This window comes from Ascidiella aspersa, chromosome 9 (assembly GCF_963924565.1).
Source record: "Ascidiella aspersa chromosome 9, kaAscAspe10.2, whole genome shotgun sequence".
Taxonomy (NCBI): Eukaryota; Metazoa; Chordata; class Ascidiacea; order Phlebobranchia; family Ascidiidae; genus Ascidiella; species Ascidiella aspersa.
Genome location: NC_139455.1, coordinates 15,221,794 through 15,241,695, shown reverse-complemented (window position 1 = coordinate 15,241,695; position 19,902 = coordinate 15,221,794). Strand labels below are relative to the sequence as shown.

Below are 19,902 nucleotides of genomic sequence, written 5' to 3'. Positions count from 1 at the left end.
TACTTGGTAGCGGTGAAAGTTTGCCATTTAGATCTTTGTAGTATGGTTTGGAGTTATAAATAACAGCGCCAAACACGTTAAAGTAGCAAGCATATCAGCGAGTAGATAAGAAGTGTTAATGAAGTTCGTTTCAATACACATGCTTAGTTTAGAAGACGTTTTTTGTTGATGCTCAGTAAGACCAAGTGCCTTGGTTATGTTATAGAAAAAAATTACGCATAAAATTCCTTTCACCGGCATAATGTTTGGCACCTAAAACCTTACTAAAATCACAGATAGAGTTTGTGAACTTTGTATTTCGGAGAAAATTGTCGAGTCGAGGTGAGCACAATAACAAGACAAATTATTTTAACTGTAATAATAAGAGTAAGTAAATAACATTAGGATAGTGGTAATCAACATCATCCGTTTTCGTTTAAGTCAACTCACAACACAGGCAAAAACACAGAAGTTAAGAAGATTTCGGAAAATTTTGTTGCACATAATGGGGAAGGGGTGTACAACCAGAATAAGAAAGGGTATATTATTTTAGAAGTTATTTGGGGCTTTGAAGGGGGCTGAGACACTCTCGCATTCACCCACGCTAAGGCACAGTGACACACGCTCACACACAACCAACCAGCAGTCACAGGCATTCATTACGTCACAGCGACGACGACGAACGATCGTCGCTGTGACGTCACACGCACATTCAGTGTGATGTCACAGATTTTTGGTCACGCGTCAGCAGGCATTTGTCACAGAACGCACAGGAGACGGCGGGCCGGGGCGGCCAGGCATGCTTCGGCTGCAAACAAAACAAAAACAGCCTATGATTGATGTCACCTAAAAACAAGGCACACTGAAGTTTTACAATTTAGTTGTAACATTCCATTTTATCGCTATTCCTTTTTCACAATGCATCACACATTTACACAAAGGTGGTTTGTATATAACTACATTACGTTTAAACGGGTTTATAACTAACAGAGTAAAACATTCGGTATTTAAGTGAAATACATTTATTTCGAAAGAAATAGTTTTATATTAATATAACAAACATAAAAACCGATTTGGATTAAGGCTAATAAACGCGGTGCAGGTTGCGCGCAATACACAAACTTAATTTTGGATGTCTGAAAATTTTATGTTTTCTTTTTTTTCCCTTTTTCAAGTTACCCCTGAGAAATGGAAGCAACGCTTCTTGTCACACAAATGGAAAAACTAAACAGAACTTTAACAATTCCTGGGTGGCAAAATGATAACTAAACTTCTGCACCGAGTTTAACCTGCATTTTAGCATTCTTAACATAAAAAGAAGTAAAATGACTGTACTTAATTGTCCTTACCGAAGTCATCAAGCTTTTCCACGCAGCTTACGAATCTCTTTCGTTCCCCAAATGGCGAGACTTTTCGTCTTCCCGGCCTTGGCCCGCCTTCCTTCGGTCAGCAGATTGCCGATGCTGGGTTTGGAGTCAACCAAGTTGACCAGGTTAACGCCCACCGAAGGACCGAAGGCAACGCACAGGTCGCTGTGACAAGAAGAACATCGAATCATATAAAATATTGCGATATTATAATATGATCACTGAAATGCTCAAATAACCATCATGGCTTTGAGATAAAAACCCACCAAAACTAACTAGCCACAAATTATGAGTTGATACGTAACAATTGTTACGTTTTAGAATGGAATAATTTAATACTTCTATCAATATAGAACGACCACGATCTATTGGCAGTTTAGTGCAAATATACTTGTTCGAAAATGCATTTGTGTACAAAACGATTATCAAAATCAAAAACACGTGTTTAACGCCAATTGAAACTTGGAACATACCGAGAAACATGGGCAATTCCCAGTAGAATAAGTTACTCGCCTCCAATATACCGGATGTCCTTAAACCCAGGATAGTCCATTGCCATGCATTGTATTTAGTACAGTGGACTATTTAACATATTGTGTTACATCAAATGTACTTTTGTGACTTTGTGATGCTATCGAGTTTTTTTAACATATAGGACCAGCCAAGCAAAATTGCCACTGTTACACGAAATTGGTTTAACAAAACAGACATGCAATCGTCACAAAGTGTTTTCCACGGAACACTTGTAAGAGTCTTACCCAATAAGGCCGGAAGCGGCGGCAACCGTCCCCTCAGAGTGGTCCTCGTCGAGCGCGATTGCCTCGATGAAGGACAGGATGAACATGATGTGGTCGTTCACGAGCATTACGTCCTCTGTCACGACAAGAATGGTAATTTTCACGTCTTTTTTTCAAAGGTTTATTTTCATTTTATAAAATAACGATAGCATTGTGAGAAACTAATATTTAGCACAATTACGATTCGATGATTTTAAATAAATAAACAAAATTGATTTGGTAAATATTTTTCCCATAGAGCAGTGCTTCCCAACCAGTGGGTCGCGAAGCTATTTCAGGTGGGTCGCGAAGCATTTTTAAATGTTGCAGTTTTCTATTAGATCGGAAAATGAGTGCATTATCATTACATAACTTTTACGCAACAATATCACAATTACGTAATGATTAGATGCGTTGTGTCCCATTAACTACGTAACCCAGATATAGGTTTTAGGTAACTTTATTCGTTTGGTCATATCCCATGTGTGTCGCACAATAAAACTTGCATTAAAAGTAGGTCGCGAACTGAAAAAGTTTGAGAAGCACTGCCATAAATCACTAATTTTGATGGAGTAGGTACACACCATCATATGAAGACGTAGTGAAATGTCACTGGTTGGTTGGTTTTAAAAAAAGTAAGAGTAACAGAAACTCACTGCTAATTTCCTTTTCGTTATCTCCCTTAAGACCTTGAATGATTCCGGTGTAAGCTTCGAGGCAACTCTCACGCAGCTCATTCAGGTAATCAACCATGTCGTAATCGTTCTGGTGAGCAAAAAGTGTTATTAAGAAATGAAGCGTTATAAAAAGTTCAACACAGCAATATGCCCATTGCCCAACGAGATATGCTTGCTCAGGTATACTCAAGCTTAAGCATATTATTTATACTTGACGGCAAATATCGGGAAAACTATATGGTGTACTTGAAAACCAAATGAAATGTATTTTATGAAAAAGTTTACTAAACAGCTTGCCCATTGGCCAACGGGTTTGCTTGCTAAGATATACCCATTACTCAAGCATAAACAATAAACATATTAATGCCTGAAGGCAAATATCGGAAAAACTGAATGGTGTACTTCAAAAGCGAATCAAATATATTTTATAACCTTGGGTAATGGGTCAAATTAAAAGCAACCGTTAATTGCATGTTGGATAAAACCTAACGGTTTGATGAGAAAAAAATAAGTTGAACATAATTCGATACGTATTCGCTACAAAATCTCTGACAGAAATAAGGGGACGCGGTACCTTGTCGACTTGAGCGCTGGCGGCCTGTTGCAGGGTCTGCATCACGATATCCAAATACTTGGCAAAGTCGACGCCGATTGCAAGTGCGATGTCCCCGAACACCGAGAGAATGTGGGGCTTCACGCTTCGGTGAACACTTGCGTCGGACAGGTTCGTGAGAAGGATCTCCATTATGTCGTCACAATGGGGCAGTACCTGGCGCCCGACCGCCCGGCAGATGTCGCCAACGACCCCGACAGCAGCGATACAGACCTGGTAAAAAGGTTAACGGCTGTTAGGTGCGAGTGGCACGTACATTTCGGGGTGAATACAACGAGCGGCCTTAACACAATAGGGAAGTTTAATACCAAGTAAAATCAACAAAACATTCGAGGACATATATTTATCTAACGTTCACACCAGTGACGTTTATAAGTGTCAAACACCAAGACGACCAAAAACTGTTTAAAACCTTCATGTATAATGCACTCCATGTAATACTTGGCGTTTTAGTGTTGGTTCTTTTAACGTTTTTGGTTGAACATCATGTTTCAGGGTTTGGCGTTTTTGTGATCGGGCAATTTCGTTTTGTCGTCAAATGTTTTGATTTACAGTTAGGTGGACAATTTGCGATTAGCAATGATATAGGTTGTCGTGTTGATAGGCGTGGTATTAATTTCCCTTTGAGCATTTTTGATTATTAATTGATTATTCCTTCTAAGGAACCACCCGTTCGATCGAGTGGAGTATATAAAAAAGCACTGCCCAATCGACAATTAAGTGCACTGCAGATTTAAGCTTTTGGGCTGTTGTGTGTTCTGGGGTGAGAATTGCTTACGGCGATACTCGCAACAACCGTTCTGCTTTGGGTTCCTATATGGATGAACACGATAAAAATTTGTGGGCGATGCAAAAGCCATATTTGAAACTCGTTAAAAAACGACAGTCGAAGATGTGTAGTAAACTACCTGGTATTCGGCTCTGTTCTTCAAGCCAGCGGTGAGGAAATCTTTAAAAGCATCCATATACTTCATGAACTTTGAACCAACAACTGCAGGAAAATATAGAAAATCTCTTTAGTAAACCATAAAAATTAGTCAAATCGCAAATGCCCAGTCATTTTAGTAAGCATTTATAAAAAAAAAACTATTAAGGTTTACAACAATCAAGTTGGGTACAATGTTTAAGAAAACCAAACTACGTTCGCCAAATTCTCAGTGTTTTTTGTTTGGCTTCTCTAAATCTAAGTTTGCCTTCTCTAAATCTAAGTATTTTCATGCTGTTTTTTTGGTTTTCTTTAGTAGCTCAAACACAAGCAAACGGTCAACCTACAACTACCTTCCGACCCAGGGCTGCTCCCAACTTACCTTCGGTGAGGGTACCGACGGCCATGAGAGCATCTTCTTGTACTCCTCCGGACCCGGTGCTGGACTTGAGCATCTGCAGGAGAGAAGCCATCACGCTATCCGCGATTCCTGGGCCAAAAAAAAGATGTGCCTCTTCATGCGTTCCCAAACATGGCAGACGTGAATAAGGGTGATAATACCGTTTTAAAATCTTCGCTGAAAATTTAGGCCATTTATTTCTGGCATATTTTGCTTGTAAACATGTGTCACATTTTATCTGATTTTTTGTTTTCTGTTCATCTGCACCTAATATATCATTTGAAACACAATTGTTGTCATAACAGGCGAAAATAATGGAAGAAATTAGGAGAAAAATAAAACGTTGCTTTACATAAAGTTACCAAATGTATTTTAACCATTGCCAGGTATATCTTACAATGCCTTAATTACATTTAGCTGAAGCACATTACAAAAACAAGACCAGTAATGTATAGTACGACCTTGCTGTAATGATCAGCAGTGAAGCTAATTTATTCGTAGTACTTGTTAATTGGTATTAAGTCAGAAAGTTAAACTAAGTGACTAAATCTTTTGACGGTTCGTCACAATGTTACAGTTTGAAATGGCAAAATTTCGTTCGAGTCTTGATAAATAATCATAACCTTTTATAAAGAATATATGTTAATCTAAAAAACTCAAAAATTTGCTTTTGTTTAGAAGGTTTAGCTAACTTTGTCATGAATAGAATAACTTTGTCATGAATAGTGTCCGGTTTTAAATCCACAACGCCGGTAAAGTATATTCGTAAGAGTTTTTTCGAACGAGGTTCTCATTTTAAACTTACCGGAGATGTGATCTTCTTGGACTTTTCTGAGCACGCTTTGTAAGGTGGCGCATAACAGCGATTGAAGGTCGTTGTAGTGCGATCGGTCGCTTGTGGATTGAATGTGTGACTATATGGAAAATGAAACAAAAACTTAACGTAGTTCGGATTAAGTATAAGCACTTGGCAAACGCATAATCATAAATGCAAGCGCCTCAGACGTGTAAAATCCGGTAAGGCCAGCCACGTGGTCCAGCAAATCGGGTCACTGTAAATTTCTAGACGCGTTAAACACAAGTAAACGGCGTTAATAGCAACTACTTACTGTTACATCAATTGTTTGTGTTTACTGCCGAAAGATAGTCACTAACCAAAAGCCGCAATCAAGTTTATTATTATTTTTTATTGACAGAATGACCGCGTGACGCGAACGCCAACGCAAAGCTCAATCTTCAGCAAAGCGGCTAACGCCTACGCTAGATGTCTTGCTCCTAAAAACCGACTGTGTCATGCAGTAACTCTTACCTCCATTTGTAGCAGGGCGTGTATTCGCTCCATTATCACCCCTGTGGTTTTCAGCACCGTCTCGTAGCAGTCCTTAGGGCTGTTTTTGATCATCTCCATTACAGCCTCGTAGGCGGCGCTTCTCAGGTTGTTCTGGTGCCCGTCTCCCCTGATATACGAAGAAATTCACAATTAAGCGATTTATCTATCTGATATATTTAAAAAATTGCTTTTTCTACTGAGATGCAAGTTTGAAAGAAATACATCGATCCGAGCAGGGGCCGCATGCAGGGTTTTTTTAAGGTTTGGTTTGGGTAAGCGCCAAGTAGTTTTAAGAGACCGCAAGTGTTTCATTTAAATACCAAAAAATAGCCATATTTGCTTAAACGAATTATTTATTTGGCTACTGGCAGAGCACAAATTTATCAGGTTCTATCTCATGCAACAAAACAGATTCGCAATCCCGTTCCCATCCGCCAGCTTCCATTTCTTCGTTGTTTGCAGATTCCAACGCCTTCAATGCTCGCACTGTCACTGTTCGTCGGTCCTTTGTTTTTTGCCACTTCTCAGCTATCTTTTCTGCATCCTCGTCAGTGAGCTGCTCCGGACCGTTCATCGAAATGTTGATTAGAGCATTCAGGGTGATATCTAGTAGCCTATTTCGGTGCTTGGTTTTAACACGACATAGAGTCGAAAATCCTCGCTCTGGCCAGGCGGTTGATAGAGGAATTGACAATGCAATGCAGCTCTGGAAACATTTGCTGGAATACGTTGTCTCGAGCAATTTTGCTGCAGACATCACCGGGATATTGGCAGAACTCAAATTCTGGCATTGTCATTCTATCTTTCAACGTTTGATAGTCATTCAGTACTTTCAAGGTTTGTTCAGCAGGAACAATGTCAAATCTTCTGATAAGCAGCGAGAGATCATCATTCCCATAAAGCTGGCGCTAAGGGGTATCGAGAGGAATCTCCTTGGCATCAAAGATTCGAAAAGCAGAGAATACCTCAGGCTCAGGGAAAATGTTCTTCGAGGTTACAGAACAGTGCCTCACAGTATGTTTCTGTGGTGAATCGCAGCAGTTTAAAATCATCTTCAAGAAGTGTATTTTATAATCTTGGTAAAATTTTTGAAATCTTCTCCCAGTTAAGTTTTAGGCTGTTTAAAACCTGATCTGAATTGGCAATGCTCCTAATCTATTTTTTGCATTTTGAAAGTGCCGACTGCATGTAAGAAAAGTGAAAACTACCTTTTTGAAACAACAATGATAACTTTTTGGATGGACCAAAGCAGCATTCAGCAAGTAAAGGGAGAAAAGAAAGCGTTTGGAGCAAATTAAATGAAGAATACTAACTGCTGTGCAATCAAAATATTGGAGCGTAGCTTGTACAGCAGGCAGTTCTGCTTTCATTGCGATTAAAGCCTGACCATGAGATAGCCAGCGAGTACGGCAGGCTTTAACTAATTTTCGCGCAGACGAATCAACATCAACAGTTTGCATTTCTTGTAGTTTTGCGGTCTTGAAAAGTACTTCCACGTCTCGAATAAGCCACGTTCGCAATCCTGGATGTGTTGTAGCTCCTTTACCGTGTCCGTACATGCCAAGGCTAAGCGATGCGCATGGCAGTGCACTGTGTAGGTAATCGGATTTTGTGCAGTCAATTTCTGTGAGGGAATTTCGGCGGCCTATCATTCAAGCAGCTCCATCGCATGCAATAGCGACATGTTTACCCACATCAAGACTGTAGTCAGCAGCGACCTCTTTCCAGAGTCGGAATAGGTTGGCAGCAGTTGCCCCGCGAGCGTCTATCCGACTGATATCCAAAAATGCAGTTGCCTAGCGTCCCTTTTTATTGACGTACTGAACAAATGTAATATATTGCTGAAGTAGCAATATCGGTTGTCTCGTCGACCATGGTAGCCCAGCATAGGCTTTGCTTGACATCAGCAACGATGCGATCAGTCAGATGGTCGGAGATGAGCAAAATAAACTCCGTCACTGCTGTTAAACTGGTATGTCGCAGGTCACGAAGCCGGTCATTGTGACCAATGCGGTCAACCAATGTTTGCAAGGAAGCAACTTTTCGATTCGCTACTTCCTCTTTCAATACCCAGTAAATTAGGTGTACTCTCCCAGCCACTGTTTTGGTTTTATTTAATACACGATCTTGATACTTTGTGTGAAATAGCGAGACACGTTGGTTCTGTTCCAGTTTAACTGCTTGCTGGTGTTGCTCCGAGCTCAGATGCATATCCAGACGAGAGGGGCGCTGAGGTCTGGCGGGTACGCTGGTGTAAACATCAGCAAACTTGCCTCGGCCAATGATAGCTACTGGATGCTTAGAGCAAAGCAAACATATTATGCCCCCGTCAGCATGAAGGGTGAACACGTTCATTCGTAGAGCAGTTTTAATACACGATTGAAATATCTTGTTGGATGGTGCAGCTGGAACAGTCGTCGACGATGCACCAGGAAGAGTCGACTGCTCTTGAACATTTTCAGCAGAATTGCGGTCATTCAGTAAAACACAATCAGAACTTGTGTAGCTGTTGGCAGATGCGGTTTCGGGGGTTAGAGCAGCAGTACGTGTTTTCGGTTTACCAGAAAAGAACTGCTTTATACTTCGATTGTTAGGTTTATCAGAGAATAGGCGTTTACGCTGCGACATTTTCACCTGAAATAACTCACAAAAACTTAAAATTTTTAAGTTAAAAAATAGAAAGAGTATTTTTTCGCGAGTGGGTGGAACAGTGAGATAAAATAAAATGCTTAAATCTAAAAGGTGACCGGACTGCTTTAATAATTAATTACAGTGGCAGGTCGAATGGTTTCGCCTGGCGGTAAAGTAACGCAAAAACATTTATTTTACTTTTTAGTCGCAAAAACTTCTTTTTAGGTAGCTTCGCTTACCTGTCGGTGGTCTGAAGGAGTTTCTCGACGACCTTCTCGTAGACGGAAGACATGCAGTAGGTTTCCGGGTCCTCGTCACTTACGTCCGCCGCGTCGTACGCAGACTCCGCAAGCGATGAAAAAGCCTGAAAATACAATACTCTGTGTAGCCCAGGGGTGACAAACCAGTCAAAGAGAGTCGCACTTCTTACTTCGTTAACCGCAAAGAGCCACAACTCACACATGGGTAGAAACGAAACTCACCACGTTTCTGCCCTACTAACTCACATGCCTTTGTTCGGCTAGATTTACTATGAATCATGTTGCCATTCGTGACAACCGGACATTTTGAGCCTCGCTTTCACGTGTAAAATCAAAACTTCCTTTAAGGAAATAAACAACCCACCCAACAAATGTTGGCCGCAACCCTCGGCTCGCTATCAAGACTCTCCACCATGGCGGTAAGCAGAGGCATCAGAAAGGATTCCTTTAACGCCGCTTCGGGTATAAGCTCGCAGATTCTAAAGAGTACATGAAACTCAAGTTACAGGGTTGCCACCCAGTTTTTTAAAAAAAAATCGAGACTTTTCAAAGAAAGTTTAACGCGTTTTGAAATCCTTAAGTTGGATCGCTTGACGTTTTTAAACATCAAATGGATAACAAATGGTTGAAAAATTGGTTTCACAACAGCACTTTCTAAAAACACATCTTTAGCTGAGCATAAAATAAATGCAAGCGTACTCGAAGACTTTTAGAAAAACGAGACAATTTTTCCTTATTTATCATTTTCTATATTAATTTTATCTGTGCCAAAAAAGGAGACAACATTCCCAGGACACTCTCCTTAGTCCTCAACTCACCTTCCAACAGCCCAAGCAGTTGTGTCTCGGACCACAACACTCTCGTCCTTTAAGAGGATGATAAACATGGGCATTCCTTCTTCTACAAATGCCGTGAGCTTCTCGGTGGAGGGGCCCTCCAGAATGGAGCCTGCAATGTAAACCAGTTATCCGTTAAAAATGTCAGAACAAATGCTCTGAATGCTGCGTCTTTATGTGTACGATTCAGTTAAGTAGTTGGTCTAATCTAATCGAATGGCAGAAGTTTTAAACCTAGTGGATGAGCCACAAATTAAGGCCTGCACTTTCGTAAACCAAATGTTATGCTAAACTAAATTACGATTTTAGATGTGTTTTTTAAATGACTCGAGTTTAACACCGCACATTTAAATGCAAGGGAAACAATTTTAGTTTTTAATTTAATAACAACACAATTTTCTCGATGTACATTTTCGGCAAGGTGAAACTTATGAAGAAACTTTCCCACTCGACCACTATTTACCATTGAAAAACAGAAATTAAATGAGAGTATATTCTCTTCTTACCGAAAGCCATGACAGCAGCGTCCTTGCGTCTCCAGTCTTGACTTGTGATGTTTTGCGAAACGAATGGTACAACCTTTGATAAGATTCAATGTAAAACAAATAACAAAAATCGGCAAGGGGTGCTAAATACTATTTCTGTGACGTTGCATATCATTGCTACAAATTGAACGGGATACTTATGCGAATTTAGCAAATGAAACATACCAGCGGTAGCACGTCATCTTCGCAGAGTGTGGCAAGAAGCATGAGACAGACTCCGGCAGCTTTTGAGGGATTCCAGTCGTCCTCATCATCTAGTTCCTCCTGTGGACAAAATACCGTGTACACTGTACAGCGTACTGAGAAATGTAGAACTGGTTTACTATACTGTGCTGAAACTTTACAGAAAGTACGTCATGTCAAACATTTCTCTCTAAATAACTTCTGAGTTCTGAGAACATTTTTAAGTGTTAAGTAAACAAAGAGAAAAATGCCAATACTTCAGAAATCCTATCGTCAAATCACAGTTATTTGTGACAGAAAATAACAATAAGTTTGACACAGGACAACGAAGTAAAGACATAAGAAATGTACATTAACATTCGACTTTTCATGTTTGGTTTAGACCAGTGGTTCTCAACCTTGGGGTCACTAAAAATTGTTTAGGAGTCGCCGTGTAGTCTTTGGATATCGAAAAATTAACCAGAAAAACGAAACTCAATATTTAACAAACCAGTCTAGTTTCTGACGTCACCATTACTCATGTTCAAAGTATTATGGATGTTCAAACGAATCCAAATAGGATTGAGATCCAAATCTGCCATTTATTTCGGTTAATTGGAACCGATATAGTTTCTTCTTTTTTCCGCAGATGGTTGCACCTACTTATGCGAGTTGCAAGTTTAGATAAAGGCCGGTTTTTATAGTACTTCCATACTTTAAATGTAGCAGGCGGTCGATCACTTCGCTTTGCGATAACCTTCGCCTAAAACTAAAGTTTCAATCGAAGCAGTTGTTTAGAATGTCAAACATTCGAGAGATAATTTTATACGCACTGCAGGAAATATTATGACTGAAAAAAACAGAAATTTTTTTGCCAGCAAAAAGTATGTTACATTTTTCTAGCCTGGCCCTGCCTGGAATAAAAATTTTAATTTGTAATTTGATCAATTGATTTTGGACCCACAAAGGCTCCTGGTGTAAATATTTGAATTAGTTTTTTTGGATGTTGGAAATATATTTTTATAAAAATTTTGAACCCGAATCAAAAGTTTTTTATGGAAACAAAAGCTAGTATCTTAAATTATATTTGGTGGGCTTATCAGTTAAAAAATCCATACCTGTCTTGTAAGGATCTCAGTGATGATTGGTATGAGATATTGCAAAGCACCTTTCGCGTAAAACTTGCTAATGTTCTCTGGTGGTTTGCCAGCATCGCACGCCTAAAAAAAACAAGTTAGGTGATTACAAATAGACACAATGCTAATTGAATTTTGACGGTTCCATTTCTATAAAAAACTTGACAATGAACTTTTAAGCAACCGTTATATGGTATTTACGGAATTAGTGCACCGATTGGCTTATTAGAGCTGATACACTTTCTATTCCGAATAATTACTAAAATCTTTAATCATTTTATGAGTTTGTAACGGCTTACAATTAGGCCTTTTTCTGTTGCCTATGGCTTCAAAAAACGGAAAAGATTTAATTTAGTTTGGTCGTATTCACATGAACAATTGATTATATAAAAGATAAGACCAGATAAAACATTATTTTCTGTCGCGCTAGTTGTTAGTTTACAATCAAATGGAAAAAGAGTAGTTTCCAATTTTTTTTAAACATTTTCAGTTCAGTCATAAAACCTTTATAGCCAACTATATTTTGACAAAGTGTTTGACAACCAAAACGTAAAATTCGCTTCGATTTCGCTACGTCAACTGAGCCAAGAATTTACGATCTGTTTTGTTAAAATTAATAGCAAGCCGATCTAGTCTCGGTTGGGATGCTGGTTGGGAGTTTTAAAATCTTTTTTTAATCTGAAAAACCCTTGTTTTCATGGTAAATATATTTATTTTCAAAAGCTAAAATTTGGTGTATGATAAACTTCACTAAACAATAAAGCAGTAAAGTTTGTAACCTCGCTCAGTTCAATAGACAAGTCCATCTCCTCTTCACAAACACTCGACCAAAACTCGATTCCCTGAAGACAGACTTCATCAACACTCGATTTCATGGCTTCCACTGTAATCTATTGACAAACAACTATATGGTAAAAACTAATATATATATATATATATATATAAAATATATATATATTTTAAACACAAAATTAAATAAACATACAACAAACAAGATTCATAAAACTCAATATTGTCAAAACAAAAGCTATGTCCAGTTGATAACTAACAACAAGATATATCATACATATATGATTTAAATATAATTTTTATGCAAATTACTTTTATGTTAGTATAAATGGCAAGGAACAGTGTAACATTCTTTTGGTTATGACACAGTGGAATTGAGTTAAGTCAACAAAGACCAAAGCTGTGGTATTTTAACAGCTTTTGAATGTTTAAAACAAGTAAACCAATGCAGACAACTTAACATGACTCACCGCAAACAGAGCAGGGCCCATATATGTCTCCATATACTTGTAGTAGAGCGACATGATTTTCACCATGCATTGCAGGGCAACGACCTTGATCTAAAAGATATATACTTGAAGTACTTTTTTTAAGGCATCAAAAAATAGTAACAACTTGATCAGCAAGTTAACACCTCTTTTTCGCCAATATCAACGTGGCACACCTGCTCACTTTGTAAAAGCTTACTAATGTAATAATTACACCTAAATGTTCAATTCAAAAACACAAGTTCTTGCATAAAATGTCAAAGGTAATGGTAGTAAAAATGTTTAACTTATAAAAAGTTTCTGTGATGATTTGTTAAGTATTTGTAGTACATAGAGCATAACTTATTAAAATAATTAGTACTCAAATTATAGTTAGTAGTTACTCAGTAATATGCTGTTTTGTCAGTGGCCATTCGGATTATCTCTTAGTTTTTTAATGTTGAGACTCTACTTTTGTTACAAAATCCAACTACAAGAAGTACAGCCATGTCATGATTATTGCTGTCAAAAACTTAAATTCCCTGACAAATAGCCCATTTTTCCTGAAAAGTCGTTTGTAACTGTCAGTAACGTTAATACAACATTTCTTAGCAATGTAAAATACCTTTGTTTCTGTAACTTGTGTGGCTTCACAGATAACTTGCATGATGAAGTTTCTTTCAGACTGCAAACATAAAACACAAATTGATTTGGAGCCTAAATGTAGTATATTATATACTTTTTAATAGGGACATTCCTTTATAATAAATTTAATGGAGTACCCTGGAAACAGCTTTATGTGTAAACTAAATTAATATAGAACAGAAGCATGTATAAGTGTGTGCAGATGTGTAATAGTAATGCCTTCATGTGGCTAGTGAGTAGAAAAATCATTCATTTTTAACATGTTAAAGTTACGATACAAAAAACAATTAAATAAATTTAAAATTGTATTTTCAATAATCTATATTTTCAATTTGTGTTCTATAAAACTAAAACTATTTAACATTTTGTTTTCACAAAGAATTGCTTTAGGAAAAGTCACTACATTAACATTGATATACTAACTTCCTGCTCAAAATTTTCTTTTGTGAACTCGAGTGTGTTGAGCATTGCATTGGCAGCAGCAAGCTTGACATGAGTACTCTGTTCATCTTTATGCAATCCTTGGACGATTGCAGTGAGTATTGCATTTGAGTGGCCCATTAGATGTTCAGGGTCCTGTAGAAGCATTAGCAATTTTATAATTTTTTGGATACAATTTTTTGGATTTTTTGAAAAATGTAGCCAATTAGTAACTAGTAAAGCAGTGGTCTTCAACCTGTGGGTCGCGAACCCGAGTGAGGTCGCATTAAGTCATCATATTCCTACGGTTTAAGTATGATTTATGTATTTGGTACGATTAAAGTAATTTTTTTATTAACGATGACGTCACACTGATAAACATGAGTGAATAGGTGAGACCAGCTTTCGCTTCTTATACATAAAATTGCCGTTTAGCTGCCTAATCAATGTTATACCATTAACGTACCCAATACTCTGTCCGTTATGTTATTGAAACACTCATTTCATTTAAAAAAAAGCATGACATGCGAAGTCAAAGTGAAGCCACATTTGCAAAAACTAGCAGATAGTACATGCAGCAGGCGCAACCATCACACTGAATGCAATTTACTGTTGAAACAAATTGAAATTTTTGTGTTCATTCGTTTGTTAAATTCAGATTTATCTGGTAACTAAAACTCTTTAAAGGTAATCGTTTTGGTGCACATGTGTAACTACAGTTCTCTGGAAATGTGAATAGTTTACGCATATTCGCTTGTGTTACTTTGTTTTAGCATTAATTGAAATATTTATTAGTATCTGACACAAAATGGGGGTCGCAATTTAAATTCTCAGTTCATTTTATTCAAATTGGGGTCGCTTGTTAAACAGGTTGAAGACCACTGTAGTAAAGTAACACATAGCATAACAATATAATAAACACTATCTGTGGCGCTACATGGTCAATAAATTTAATTTTTTATAACATGTGATGTGTCTTTTAGCATTTGGCATTGACCAGAAAACATGTAGCCTATACTGCAAAACAGCAAAGGACATGGTCATCCCTGGACTGTTTGATGCTGATTGTGCCTTAAATGGATCAACTAAATGAACAACCTGAACGTTATGTCATTAAAAAAAGACAAGATAAGAGCTTGCAGCATGTAATGTAATTAAAGCCATCGAGCTGTGGCCTGTGGCCTCATTAATCACCACTACATCATGTACAATCCTTTAGGTTGGCTGAAACCGCATGTTATAGCCAATGATTTAAAAAAGAGCATGTTATAGCCGATGATTTAAAAAAAAATTGCATGCCACTTTAACATACAGACAAATTGCAACTTCTTTTGTGTACTAAAAACACTGTAGAAAGCAATCAAGCTTTGGACTAAATCAGTATTAAATTATTCTTGTATGGTTTGTTTACAATGTTCTGAAGTGTGATAAAAGTATATAAGGATACAGCCTGTGTGGAATTTAAGTTATTGTTCCATTTGCTAAATTTTTAAGCAAATCCTGGTAGCAACTGACGTCCAATTGTTAAAACCTATGCAATTAAACCCATTATTTTTCTAACTCTGTTTAACTTTTGAATGTTTAAACATTTTATAAAAACCGCTTGCTTAAGATTCGCACTTATTGATTTGTCTCTCTTTCGTAGAAAAAGAATAATTTGTTTTTGTCTGAAAAAACATTACTCTCTTTCTATTTTAGAGTATCGTGTCACACATCCCCGAACGACTGGCAAACAACTGACAAATAGATATTAAGATACAATATGTTTATTATATATTTCAACTTCTGTCTAGTCACCACATTTTCAGATTAAAACAATTAACATAACTATTTCAGAGAGACATATTTTTACTTATTATTTGTAATAAAGTATAAACAGTTCTGGACTACTACCCTATAAAAACAGTTATGTTTAGCAACTACAAATACGTTATCAGAAATATTAAAACTGTTAAACAGACTCTTCTTACATCAAACATGTTTAATTGAAGCTAGCTATTAGTTAATTTATGATAGTTTAAGTATAATATGACGATAGATTAATCATTCCTAACACCCACATAATACACACACATTTGTTAAACTGCAAAACCAAAAATATACAACTGTGTCTATTTAGAGGACCAACTACAAAAGCATAACAGCATATAATCCACTATTTTCACTGACATTGCAAAATGTTGAGCAAAATTTTAGGTTTTGTAGTTATTGATAAATTTCAGCAGTTGTTTAGAAATCTTTATGGTCAAAACCCAAACGAGACTGAAAATAAGATTTACTGCAATTTAACTTAACATAATAAAGCAAAGAAGTACATTTGTGACTATTTTTTGTGGTGTAACTTAAAAATAATTTAAGCATACAGGGCCTACTCAAATTTTTTTTCACAATACACTATTAGGTTTCAAGAAATTTGAGAGCCTACCCGAACCAAGTTGTATATTTTAAAATTTACAAGACAAAATTAAATCTCATTTATTTATTATATCAGTTTTGTTTTGTGAACTATTTTTACTTATTAGTGATGTGGCTCTGTGAGTAACTTCCTTACCATGTCACTACAAATGTATCCGATAGCCTCTAAAGCTGCCTCTTTCTTTTGTTCTGTGCTGTCACCAGATGAAACATTTTGAACCAGTTTGGGAATCAGATCCTGGAATGATAAGAAAATTAGTAGTAGTATAAGACAAAAATAACAGGAAAAACTACAAGTTTTTTTTAATTAATCAGGTTTCACATCTTTATGTAGTAATTAACAGGGTGCAATGCCTTATTCCTCCATTTAACAGACCCAACATAGAAGGACAAACTAATATACTTTTTGCCTTTGTCAAAAGTGTTACATGTCCTAATAATATAGAAACAAGATTATGATGACACAATTTAATGACAGCTAATCAAGTTATTTAGACTTTTTGTGAACCTTGATCTTTGTTGTCCAGCACACACACTATTTCATTGGACTTTATGCTTTTACTATGTGACAAAGCATACTTATATTAAATTCACAAAGATTTTTTTAGTATACCTTAAACAAAACTCATTTGAACAAAAGGTATGCAAATATTTTTTGGGTGTCTATTGTGTTGTACCTACTTCTACATTTTGTCACCTAACAACATAAAACTCACTTTCATTTCAAATAAATTGTTTCGGTACATTTTTTTTCAAAAGAAGTGTAATGCTAAAATTTCCTAATGTTTGGTTTCCATCAAAGCATGCCGGCATTGTTTTTGCAAAAAGTTTATATATATATAGTAAACTATATACCAGGGGTCGGCAACCTACGGCCCGCGGACCGGATCCGATGTAATTAATACGGCCCGCCGCCTCTTTGACAAACTAGGCACGATTCCATTTCAGAATCATCCTTTTCCATTCGGTTTGTTTACGTTTTGACGCTGTCTTTTGAAATATAGATCAGTGCTTCTTTACCGTTGTGTCATGGAAGGCTGCCAAGTGCGTCGCGGACAAAGGAAAACGTATTCACAAATATTGGACATATATTTTTTAGCATTTTTTATTTTTATTGTCGGCAATGTAGGCTAATGAAAACTTGCAAGAAATGGCGTTATACCAAAATAAAATCGCGCTCCATTCGCTCGCCACGTGTGCCCGGACTTCAAAAGGTTGACAAACACTCAACTAGATTAACTAATGTTATTGCGTTTCCTCAAAGTAGTTTTATTACACTTTTCATTAGTAGTATGGATGACGATGTGTGGACTCGGATTTTAAACCAAACAAACGCATTTTAGTCACGCTTTGCGCCAATACTTTATTACTGCCTCCTTAAATGTAATTAAACCTGTTTTGAGGTTGCCGACCCCTGCTATAAACGAACACCTTGTCACAATCATAAATTACCCATTTAAACAACATAAAGAGTTCTAAGAATCCTCACCTGCCATTGACCAAGTGGCAGCTCGGCACATGCTATTCCAGCAATAACTTGAGCTGCAGATGACGGCCGACTTGTTTCTGTACCAAGGGCATGGAGAACCTATAAATGAAAATAACTCAAGTAATAAAAACGAAGCCATTTATGGGCATATATCAGACTTGAGCTCTATACAAAATAAAAAGTTTAAGATGGAGGAATTTATTAAACAAATATCGTTATATAATCAGAACAAATGTATAATTTATTTTCCGGGTTTGGCAAATCCTCATAGGCTATTTATAACATTTGTGATAAGCACATTTATTTTTTTATAATAATAGTTGTTCCCTTGTGAAGTTAAGAACTTTGTAATCTAAGAAAAAGTTGAAAAGAACACAATTAAGCCAATGCCCCAAGAGCTATATTTGTTATTATATATAACTATTAAAGCGGCCACTACTGAAAATTAAATATAAATTTGGCCAGACTAATACTGTTTATAGAGAGGTCCTGATTACCAATGATTGGGCCTGCTTCTACTTACCAGATTTTTAATGGCATGTCTCGCACCCTCTTCCAAAGAAAGCCAACGGTGTTGATGTTGTTGTTTAACGGTGCTATCTTTGGATGTTAAATAATTTTTCACCTTAAATTTAAAAATATATACAATTATTGAAGAAAGTATTCATATTTTTGGTTTAAATCAACCAGAGTATTCAAATAGCATTCTAGGATAGTATTACAATATTTTTTTAACTGTTAAAATTGGCAATGTGAATTCCTAAGCAACAAATTTGTTAAATGTTTATAAATACTGTTTCAAAACATATTCCACACCTGAAGACTGGAAGCAATACGAGCAACCTTGCTTTGATTAGGATCGGCAAGAACCTGGCAAAGACCAACAAGAAATTCAGCAAAGTTGTTTTGAGCAGCCTGTTCCAAAAAACTTTGAGCCTCTGTTAATTCCTTTTGATCTGAAAAATTATTCCAATAAAAGTAAATATAAGTATAGCAATTTAAAATATGTATCATTGTTATTCATTTGAAATGATGTAAACCCGGGATCTTTAACCTTTTTTGCTATGATGCACATTTAAAGATGTTGTTGCGAACTCATGGACCCTATTAATTTAAAAAACCTAGGTGAAAAGCCAAGGTATATGGCATTCATCTAGGCTAGATTGTATATTAATCCACTACAAAATTACTGAAAAAGGGGAATATCTTATTTAATCACTTTTTTGTTTTTTCATTTTGAGGATAATGTCCATTTTGATTTTCATGGATTGCTGTGTGTGATTATATTTTTGCTTAACCCACATGTTACCCATCACGAACAAAATAGGTCATATGTTGCCAAGTTTAACTATGCAACTTCCAAAAAATCGTAGTTTGTGTGAATGCTATTTCATTTTACTGCATATTAAACCCCATTTTGAAAATTTTTTAGCCTAATGATATGTATTTGGAGTTTAGCGTCTCCCTAAACGTGCTTCACAAAATTAGACATGAATTCAATATCATGTTAGTGGACGAATACAATCAAAAAGTGCAGTTTTTGGTATTACTTGTTGTTGATGCTATTGTTTAGCTCGCAGTATAATCTGAATATGTGTAATAAAGTTACTTTATTAGGTTGAACATCCTCCTCTGTGTACCCTGGTTTAACAGCGCTGATTTAAACCTTTAAAAAAGTAGCACATACTTGTTGATACAGTCTTTTCCAAAATGACAACCAAAGATTCCATTTTCGTTCCGTTTGAAACAAATAGTAACAACTAGTACTTGTAGTCAATTTACTGTTTATTTATTTGTAGCGCGTCTATTCCAGAAAAGTTATCAAAAACTTTAGTTGCTAAACTTTGGCACTGAGTCTGTTATTAGCCTGAAACCAATCAACAAAAATAAGTTTAGGTTTTTAAATAAACAAAAAAATAATATTACAAATTTGGTTAATGTGCTACATAATTATTATGACTTCAAACTAAAAGGTTATATCATCAATAAAACAAAATAAAAATGTTAGGACAAATTTTGGACACCAAAAAAATATGAAAT

At 36.5% G+C, this 19,902-nt stretch overlaps 1 protein-coding gene across 1 annotated transcript; it reads right to left on the bottom strand.

Annotated features, from left to right (window-relative positions):
* Positions 1-284: 284 nt before the first annotated feature.
* LOC146133189 (importin subunit beta-1-like) lies at positions 285-19,724 on the bottom strand. The gene is made up of 24 exons (XM_083397556.1): positions 19,550-19,724; positions 18,679-18,818; positions 18,386-18,487; positions 17,863-17,961; positions 16,510-16,611; positions 13,962-14,114; positions 13,519-13,578; positions 12,897-12,986; positions 12,417-12,527; positions 11,620-11,721; positions 10,505-10,603; positions 10,301-10,373; positions 9,777-9,906; positions 9,323-9,437; positions 8,938-9,062; positions 6,047-6,194; positions 5,543-5,651; positions 4,720-4,827; positions 4,321-4,403; positions 3,374-3,625; positions 2,779-2,887; positions 2,105-2,219; positions 1,329-1,511; positions 285-787 (listed from the first exon to the last, which is right to left on the bottom strand). The coding sequence occupies exons 1-23, from the start codon at positions 19,590-19,592 to the stop codon at positions 1,337-1,339; spliced, it is 2,643 nt and encodes an 880-aa protein (XP_083253682.1). The 5' UTR covers positions 19,593-19,724; the 3' UTR covers positions 285-787; positions 1,329-1,336.
* Between the last annotated feature and the right edge of the window lie 178 nt (positions 19,725-19,902).